At 33.7% G+C, this 10,448-nt stretch overlaps 1 protein-coding gene across 1 annotated transcript; it reads right to left on the minus strand.

Annotated features, from left to right (window-relative positions):
• Nucleotides 1-375: 375 nt before the first annotated feature.
• Nucleotides 376-7,570, minus strand: LOC148652002 (complement factor H-related protein 1-like). The gene is made up of 8 exons (XM_088598457.1): nt 7,374-7,570; nt 6,734-6,913; nt 6,218-6,323; nt 5,424-5,500; nt 4,321-4,512; nt 3,288-3,461; nt 1,870-2,049; nt 376-972 (listed from the first exon to the last, which is right to left on the minus strand). The coding sequence occupies exons 1-8, from the start codon at nt 7,486-7,488 to the stop codon at nt 779-781; spliced, it is 1,218 nt and encodes a 405-aa protein (XP_088454583.1). The 5' UTR covers nt 7,489-7,570; the 3' UTR covers nt 376-778.
• Between the last annotated feature and the right edge of the window lie 2,878 nt (nt 7,571-10,448).

A 10,448-nucleotide genomic window follows, 5' to 3' on the forward strand; every position in this document is an offset into this window, starting at 1 on the left:
ATAGATGGGAGATCTCAGAGAGTGAGAGAGAGAGAAAACAGCAAACCACCTGATTCTGTGTCTGGGATGCAGGAGTTGTTTATTGGGAAGCATCCTAGGCCAAACAGGAACAGAAATTTGTGAAGGCCTGGTTTTTGATGAAGAATGGGGGAATAGCTGAGCATCAGTATGTACTGTATATGCATGTTTCAGTGCCTGGTGATTTATGTAGACAGAATAAGCTGGGCAACACAGAGTTAGTTTACTGAATGGCTTCTGAATCTGTTCTTGGGAAGCTTGATGTTTCATATCACTCTGCCATAAGTTAATCACTGGTATCTCCTAAACATACACTGTATATTTCAGTTTAGACAGCGATATTGAAGAATGCAACACTTTTTGAGATTAGATAGTTTATTGGCAAGGACTAAGATTTCTGAAGTATAACGTTTCAGTATGATAATTCTCAAAACAATAACAGTTCCAAAAAAAATGCTGGTGCTTACATAACATGTCAGTTGATCAAGATATGAAGGAAATATTCACAATGTTGGGTGACAATACATGTTTGATATTGCAAGAAGTTTAATGCAGGAACATACTGTGCTTTGTCATTTACTGTACTTTGAACAGTTTAATGGTAGTTTCCAATCTTGTTCAATGAATTACGGTTCATGTATTTATTGCAACAAATACTGTGATATGCATTAATAAACAAGAATTTTATTTAAAGACAAATTAAGCAGTCTACTTTTTAATTAGTTATGTTGAAGGTACTCTGCAACAATGCTCAGAGCCTTTATCCACAAACAGGTAGATTAACTTTACCATCATTGCATTTTAATCTAAGTGGATTATTTCCTTTTAGAGATTTGCCATCAATACACGCAAACTCACAAGATTCGTCGTGTTTGATAAATACCAGTTCTGATTCTCTAAATCTGAGCCTCAGATTATTTCTCTTCATGTCATCCAGTGTCACAGTACATGGTTCTAAAAAGAAATGAAACAATCAGTACATGCAGAAAGAAACATGAATACATACTGTACAATTCAATAACATTGCTGATATACAGTAGCTGCACATGTCTTTCAGCTAACTCTTTACAATGAAGAAGTCACAGTGGTCACTGTTCCATGGCAAACTGGGGATACAGTGTCCAGCTCAAGGTTATTCATCAGTACTGTGCTGATTTGTACACATCCCAGACTTGAACTCACAATGTCTGGATATGGGGCTTGACTTGTCTTCCAAACAAGTGCCTTCCCTGATCAAATGTGCTAAAAACGTGCACAATGTCTTCATTTTAATCATTTTCAATCTACGTAAATTTTCCTTCCCTGTCAGTGATGATGGGAAAAACATTTTCTAACAATAGAAATTATATACTTGCTAGGTTACTAGGTTATGTTAGTTTACTTCTTGTAATCAGGAATGACAGTTACTTTCATTTGTGCAAGTACAGTACATATCGCATGAATATCATACCATTTTTGCTATTTTTGCTATGTAATAAATAGGTTATCTATAGCAGCATGAAGTAATTGTCCACCACTCCATGACTGAGCTGTTTTTCTGCAAGCAATTCTTCTTAATGACATGTATGAATTTACATTGTTGTAAAAGACAAGCTATGCCTCCTTGCATTTAAAAAAGGATTTGGCAAAATGGAGAATGATTACAAATCTATAGTAGAGGGTTGAGCTATCATATGAGCCACCTCAGAAAACAAGACCGATTTGATCATTTTTATTGATTGATTTTAATTTAAATTGAAACCTGGAACTGAAATTGAATGTTATTTTCTCTCACTGTTGTTTAAAACATATTTAACACTAGTGAATAAGGAAAATAATGAGGTCAATATTAAGGTTAAAATAATTACATACCTAAACATTTAGGTAGAGTAGTCCATTCTCCTCTTGTACATGTAATTGTATTTGATCCTTCCACTATGTAAAACTTTTGACATCTGTATGTAACACGATCACCAGAATCATAGCTAGACTTTGTCCAGCCTTCAATATCTGCATTTGTGACAACTGGAGGCTGTCCACAAAATGTTGGTGCTAAACATAAAATATAGATTGAAACTGTAATGTCAGGAAATAGACTGAAACAGGAAAATATGTTATCACCTCCCCTAACAAACACCAAATTTTATGGAGATTACCATTTGTTCTTTGAATAATGGAATGTTTTCGTTTTCAGTTTCGGTTCAGGATTTGCAGTTTTTTGTTGCAGTATAATTTTTTAATACTAAAATGAACTTACTTATACCCAGCTAAAATAAAATATTTTTATAACTCACATGTTATTAGCATGTCAGAATTTCCAAATAATTCAACTAATTTACAAATTCTCAGCTAAAAATATGAGCCATTGCAACACCATTGTGTTAATGTGTCATTGTGGAAACCATAATTCAGGCTTTACAAGCTACGTTTTCAGTGTTCCACATCAATTCTGTGATCTTCTGCATGTCACTTCCATATCTTTCGACTGCTATTTCAATTTTCTTCCAGAAAACAATGCGAAAGATGTGCTTTTTTTCACAAAGAGCATGAGTGCCAGTTAAGGTGAAAGACAAGAGAAGCCATTATGAGGTGAAGTGTAGCAGTGTTTTATATGTTTGTAAATGTCTTTCTGTTGCACCAGAGTGGACATATCTCCTTGTTTTATACAGTAATTGGAACTTTGTTGCTGTGAAAATGCAAAATATTAGTTTTTGTGTGACACAAAATTAATTAAACATTTCTAGAATCACTTTTAAAGACTACAAAAGAGTGCTGTAAAATATCACAAAGGATTTCCTCCAGAATTGTATAACAACAATGATGTGCTTTCTGGATATTTTCCTGTCTTGGATACCGAGGTGTCTTATTAGGCTTCCTAATAATCCCCTATTCATAATAATCTATGAATTGGCTTCATCACTGATAGCTGGCGAGTGTACTGGCACACTGTGGCTGCCGTTGCATTATCCAGGTGGGTGCTGCACATTGGTGGTGGTGGAAGGGAGTCCTCATTACTTATAAAGCACTTTGAGTGCAGTGTCCAGAAATGCACTATACAAGTGTAATTAATTATTATTAACCATTGCGCCATTGTGCCACCCTATTGTGTACAGCATTACAAGATTATTCTATTGTCACTATAATGGTACAATGCTATTGCAATGTTACCACACTTTTGACATTTTCCAACATTGATTAACAATATTAACAATATTGCCTGAAGCTTACAATTTGCATTGCCACAATATCATATCATTCTGTTTTCACCATGAAACATCAAAGTTACTCACAGCACACTGGTGTTGTTGTCCACCTCCCACGCCTACATTGCACATAACTTTGTCCCTGAAAATGAAACTTGTTTTCGCATTCATATTCCACCTTTTCCCCTTCTCTGTAGGATTTCTTTCTTGGGGAAAGCAATTTTCCTTTATGTACATCTGGTGGGCTGCCACAGGACAAAACTAAGGAGTTGAAGGCAAATAGTGATTGGTCAATAGTAAAAACAACAATTTCTATTTACTGTATTTTCAAATGTTACATGAAAAAGGTTCTTAAACTGTTATTTGTAAAACAGCACCCTCATTCATTTCAATTATAGCTACAATACATCTTTTATTAAAATGTCAATTCAAATGTTAATATCTGCAGTATTCCTGGTTTTTAATAGTTATGATGGAAATGGCTGTTCTTCAATGTTTGTATAAACATAACATAACATAAACAATCAGGTAATGAGTCAAAACAGAAATTAAAACTTGCACATTATAAATGTACATTGTTTTGCATTTGTCTCCCATCTAAGATTTAAAAAGAACATAAAACAGAACAAATAGGTGCTGCATTAAAATATCAATCTTTAAACCATGAAAGGTCTGTGGTTTACCTTCCACCTATAATTCCCACAGTAATTTACACACCTGGCAAATGTCCATACTTAAGGTCAGAGTCTCATCAGGCTGGATCTTATCCTGGCTTCTGTATTGTTAAGCATACTTAGGTGATATAACTCCTTCTCCCCTTGGATGGGATACTAGTCCATTAAACCGCAGTCTCCAACAGTTCTAGTAACCATTTGCATAGCTGATTGGGCTGCACAGGCTGGGGATAAGGTACCTTCCTCAGTCGGGTCTGCAGTGGGATTTCAACTCTTAACTTTCCAACTAAGAGTCTGGAGCCCTAGCCACTACTCTGTATTGTCTCTCACTACCCGATCAAGTGGATTGAGGTAAAACAAAGAAACTAAAACAAAACAGCCAAGGCTTCTTGAGTTTTTTGTTTGAAATCAGGAATAAAAGGTGACGTAAAAGCCACAAACCTTACCTTTACATGTAGGAAATGGGCTACTCCAATTCCCATTTGCGGTACAAAAAATTTGAGATTCTCCATTCAAGTGTGTATTAGGAGAAGCACATTCAAAAAGCAATGCACTTCCATATGGAATGGGCTCATTATTTTCCGGCACTCCCTTAACAATTATGTCATCCGTTGTTTCTTCCAAAATGCACTTGACCACTAATAGAAATTACATTTAAGATAATAAATTTACACAGCTCAGGAAATTATTATTTTATTTGATTTTTAAATGTCATGTTTACTTACTAAATTGTAAACTGGGAAATATTAAGGTATGTTCAAATAACAATTAGACAAAGAAGATATACAGTATATATATATAATGAAAACAATAAAGACAACTCTTTTTCACGCAAGTTTGTCTAGATCAAGTATTAAATATTTCATACAACATGGGTTGTGAAAGTTTAGGACAAGCTATCCAAGTTGTTGAAATAGACATATAAGTTTTTATCCAGAAATGACTCAATCCAAGGAACAAGAAAAAAAACAAACCAGATTATTCACATTCATAATCTTTCTTATCTTCTGTATATTAAAATAACAATAATGAAAAACATTCACATGGTGAAAACATTTATTGATTGGAATAAAAGCATTAAACTATTCTTTGAGATTGGTTGGGAAATGTAATAGTCTAATTTCTTGAACAGATCTTTAAAGAGAAAGTTTTAAACACAAAATCTATTTAATACAAAATTAACTTTTAGTTAGGATCTACTCCTGATTTACCAAATATACAACTGAAATATCACATTATTGTTTAGCTATTTTATGTACGTGTATTCTTAGTGATTCATTTTAATATTGTTGGTGATTTTTAAAGGGGTACTCTTGTTCATTTAAAAATGTCGCCAAAAGTGTTACAATGTTTTGAAAGAATATTCACCTTCTTCCATTTATGCTCTTTTTTAAATTAATGTTAAAGTTATAGTTTGTATTCTTCATAACAGTACTTGCTGTTATTTATCTTCTTTCAGGGATAAAAGTGTCCAATTTAATCATTCAAACTTTTATTTTCTTAAATAAAAATTGGACCTTTGTTGCTTCAGTTGTAATGAAAATGTTACCTTCACAATGAGGGGTATTTTGACTCCATCCATCTGCTCTGCAAGTTTTGGTATCCCTTTGGCTTGCCATCTGATAGCTGAGTAATGAAAATTCAAATTAGAGGTTTAATTATTTTTGTTTGTTTCTATTATTGCTTGGACAGATGCAGAGGCACAAAATTTAAACTCGCTTTTTTTCCAGTCACAGCTTTTTCAGATCCTAATGAGAGGTGTATGTCTAGTAACTTTTATTTTTTACTTTGCATTGCATTACATAAATACAGTATAAATACTGAAGTCTGCTAAAATCATTCTTATGTGCAGGAATATTATAATAACCTATAATTACCTACTTTGCGCAAAATTGCCTAGAAAATGGGAATAATAATGCATTATACAAATGGTATATACCTTGGTAAATCTAATCACAACTGTGTTAAGTTTCTTGACAGTTAAAAAGCAAATATACTGATCACATTTGTCACATTTTCTGTTCATGTTTCAAAAAAGTGTGTGAAAAGGTCAAGCCCTAATCTCACCCACTTCTACCAACTATGTATAAATATCAGGTTTACTCACTTGTGCATTTCATTTTAACATCCCTCCTTCCATCCCATTTTCACCCTGGCTCATCCTCAATTAAAAGGAAGGGATCTGACAACTTTATCCTTCTGAATGGGTTTTAATTCACCTCGGCCAGGTCATTTATGCCAATAATGTTCATTCATTACAGTCACATATCTTTTCTGTCTTAATTATAGTGTATCTGAACCACCAAATAGAGTTTGAAATGCTGATATGTGTGCAAAACCTACCCTTCATTGCAGATATATTGAATTTCAGCTCCAAATACAAAGTCTGCACCATGTATTAACTGAAAACGCCCATTTAATACATCTCCAGGATGTCCACACTGCTTTGCTAAAAAGTGAAACACATTGGAGAAATTAATTTGATAAATTCTGCATAGGAAATATGATTTTGTATTTTACGAATGAAAAAACTTCAGAGGAATCTGAACTGCAACACACAAAAATTAAAGTAAAAAAAACATTTATTAAAAAGAAGGGCTTCTGTTGGATACATCCCATAACAATTTGTTTGTTAATCACAGAGACTTAGTGTCTGTCATCACATGGAGTTTCCTTTTCAGACTAATTTTGATCATATTCAAAATGTATTGGTATTTGTACAATAAATGCATTTTGCCTTTAATGGAACAACCAACTGGATGCTGTTTAGCCTTAGAAATGTACTATACATGCATAAATATCATATAGTTTTATATTAATTTTATAGTTTTATTTTTTTAAATTTCATTACGTACTTACGTTCACACCTTCCAGGACGATGTACTACCCAGTATTGTTTTTCACACTTGTAACTAATTCTTCCTCTTGAAACATATCCAGAGTGACAAGTGAAATATAATAAATCTCCATTTGTGTAGTTATCCTTCACATATTCTTTCGAAACATAAGCATTGGCAACGTTTGGGATGTATGAGCAGGCTGCAAGAATGCACAAGAATAGCGAAAACGTTCCAATTAGAAGCTCAAGATAACATAAAAGTAACATAAATGTGTTACTGAAAAGTAACAGAATCCTATTCGGTTTCAAACACAGCACTTGGTACATATGTTTTCTGACTTTCTCAAATAAAATTAATATGCTAGTTAGATGTAGAGATTTACTGCATAAGTGAAATATACAGTATGATATTTATTTTGGAAGAATATATAGTTATTGTTGCATTATGAGAAAGATACCCTATGAAAAATAATTGTTGAAATTCTTTATAAAAAAGTCATTATCAAAAAACAATAATAAGATTCTTGTGATTACAAAACCACACAATATTAATATCTATAAGAACTGTATCAATATTACTTTTATCTTTCTCTCTCACCTAGTACTAAACCTTTTTTAATGACTAAAGAGTAGAATAATAGAATTATTAGAATCACCTACCTGATGTTTTTGTTAAAACATCAACACAACCCCATATAAGAAAAAACAAAACAACGTGTGAAGATACCATTTTAGTTACTGTGCAACTCTGTTGACCAGACTGAATAGCACACATTAAAACCCACAAAAACCCACACAAAGGAGAGAATGTGCTTGCTAGTTAGTTTCTGTAGTCACCACACATAACTTTTTTTCTTTTGTTTAAATAGCTCCTTGAATCAATATGTTATGTAAACACATTGATCATAGGGCAAAAAGAAAAAAACTTAACTGTTACATACCCAACAATGTGTTCTGTCTGTCAGTGATCACAAACCTGTGATTATGTATTCATGTGTACATAGTTGTTATAAAGGAACAAGTAATAGGTTTTTTTCTATGCTGAATAGAGAAGAAAGAAAACACAACGTTTCGGCTGTGGGTGATGAAGGCTCCACAGCAGAAACTTTGTTTTCTTTCTTCTCTTTTCATCACAGAATAAACCTATTACTTTCCAGCATGCTGCATGCTGACGCAGATACCCACCTGAACTTGTTGTTAACTTGTTGTTATAAATACACCTTTCATGGTTTGAATGATTTTAACAGCAAGCAAAAGTTGCTATGAATTATATGATATATGAATATATATTTAGCAGGAATGGTACCTTGATTCTTCCTCCTTAACTTTTTTGTATGACATTAAATGCAAAGGTAATAGTGATAACTTTGTGATATGGATTTATATACATATTGAAATGTGAGACATGAAAATGATCGGAAAGCAAGATTTTTTTATGCCCTTGGTGTTAAAGGCAAACTGCAATGCTGTTTTTATATTTCAGGGTTAGAAAGATAAGTGCAGAATCAGTATTGATGAGTGCATTTCAAACCACACTAAAAGTAAAATCTACAATGTAACTTGTCAAACCTCCAATTTACATCACAAAACAGACAAAATGTCCAGCTACGCACAGCACCATGTTCTGGGATTCAAAATGAGGCAACAAGACTTTCGATGATGTGAAGCATTCCTATTACACTGTACACAAGCAGGCTTGTAAATATATATATATATTTTATATTTATATCTAAAATATAACATTTTTAAATATAGACTTCAAGACAGTTTTGCTGATAAATGGAACTTACTTGTTAACTCTACATGCAGATTACATTGGAAACTTTTTGCGGTGAAATATCTGCTGCACAACCTGTACTTACACTTATTTGTCAGTTTTTTCTATACCGTCAATGAATTTATGTTGTTACCGAGATTTAATAACTGGACTGTGAAACTGGGACTGCAATTCCCCTTTTAATACAAAAGTAAACAATCCAGTCCATTTCACATGATAGCTTGAATATAGTGTTCATCCATGAAAATAGTGTTCCAGGTTGTTTTTCCAAATAAAGATGTGCTTTTACAGAAGTTCCACACAGTGCCCATGCCATACTGTATATGTACTGTATGATAGGAGATTAAAGGAATTAGAACTATTGACACCTGTCCCTTTACCATATAGTTCAGGTGGGTAGCTGCGTCAGCATGCGTAGGCTGCAAAGGAACAAGTAATAGGTTTATTCCATGCTGAAAAAAAGAAGAAAGAGAACACAACGTTTCGGCCGTGGAGCCTTCATCAGGTGTCAACACCTGGAGAAGGCTCCATGGCCAAAACGTTGTGTTCTTTTTCTTCTTTCTTTCTTCTACTTTTTATTTTACCATATGCCAGTAAATGGCATTCCCAGGACTCCCCAAATATACTGCACTGCAAATAGACTTACAGTAAATCTCACAGAAGAGGATTGCCTATCTTATTAACACACATCTGTGCATCATGGTATGTACAGTACACTGTTTTGTACGCTGGCAGTCATAGTTTTACACTCTCTACAAATAAAATTAATAAAAACGTAAATGGATACATATCTGTAGAGCTGCTTCTCTAAAATATCTTTCTCAAGAAGCTTGAATTTTTACATTTTAAATACTTGACTAAACAATGCAGCAAATTAAACTTTGAGTTAATTATTCCCTAGAGGAGTCTTTTATGATAATAGCCTAGTTTAAACAAGCTATTTGGAAACAAAAAAAATCTTCAAAAACAACATTTAAGGTGAATGGTTTGACTTTGATCTGCAAACAACTTCAGCTTAGTTTTGTACTTAGAGTATAGGTCATGGTAAAAACATTTCACATTGCTTAATAATGACAGTGTGTTAATAATCAACATATTGTCTTGATTAAATTTAAATCAGTGTTTATTATTGATGTAGTGTGAGTAGGATCTTATTTCCCATTAATTGTTTTATATAGACCAGTGGTTCTCAAACTTTTTGGACCAAGTACCACCCCTAATCCAACCAAAGCATCCAAGTACCACCTACAAGTCATCATCTCATAGTAACCCCAGAAATTCTCAATGACCAACATGAGCACGCGTGCACACACACTCACACATACATATAATAAATATTATAATAATAAACTTTATTTGATATAGCGCCTTTAAAGATGGCTTCTCAAAGTGTTTTACAGAAAAAAAAACAGTAACAACAACTAATAAAAAAGCACCATTTCAGTGAGAGGGGTGAGCCTGTTTAGTCGAGCAAAGCAGATGTGAATTAATTTTTCGAGTCTTGATACAATTCACAACAGAGTCTAACAGATTTTAAATCGTCAGGCATTTTCTTGATGGCAAAGGTCTCGCGGTGGATGTTGCAATGCGTTCATTAATTTCTGGAGCAACCTCTCTAATTCATGCAACTACTCCGTTATGTCGGCTTGTCATTGCTCTAGCACCGTCTGTACAAACTCCGACACACTTTATCAAGTCGATGCCATTCTCTTCGATAAATGAATTGAGAAGCTGAAATATGTGTTCTCCTGTAGTTCCTGTTGGTAGCGGTTTACAGAACAGAAAGTCCTCACGGGATGTACCCTCAAACTCGTATCTAACGAGCAAATTGGCCAAATCGACTACAGACTCATCTAATTGCAGTGAAAAACATCTGCTCATCTTAACGCACTCTATCAGTGTACTTTTGATATAATCCTTCATTTCAATAATTCTATGAATGACTGTGTCTTTCGGGG

The sequence above is a fragment of the Lepisosteus platostomus genome, chromosome 11, assembly GCF_059453375.1.
Source record: "Lepisosteus platostomus isolate fLepPlt1 chromosome 11, fLepPlt1.hap1, whole genome shotgun sequence".
NCBI classification, from domain to species: domain Eukaryota; kingdom Metazoa; phylum Chordata; class Actinopteri; order Semionotiformes; family Lepisosteidae; genus Lepisosteus; species Lepisosteus platostomus.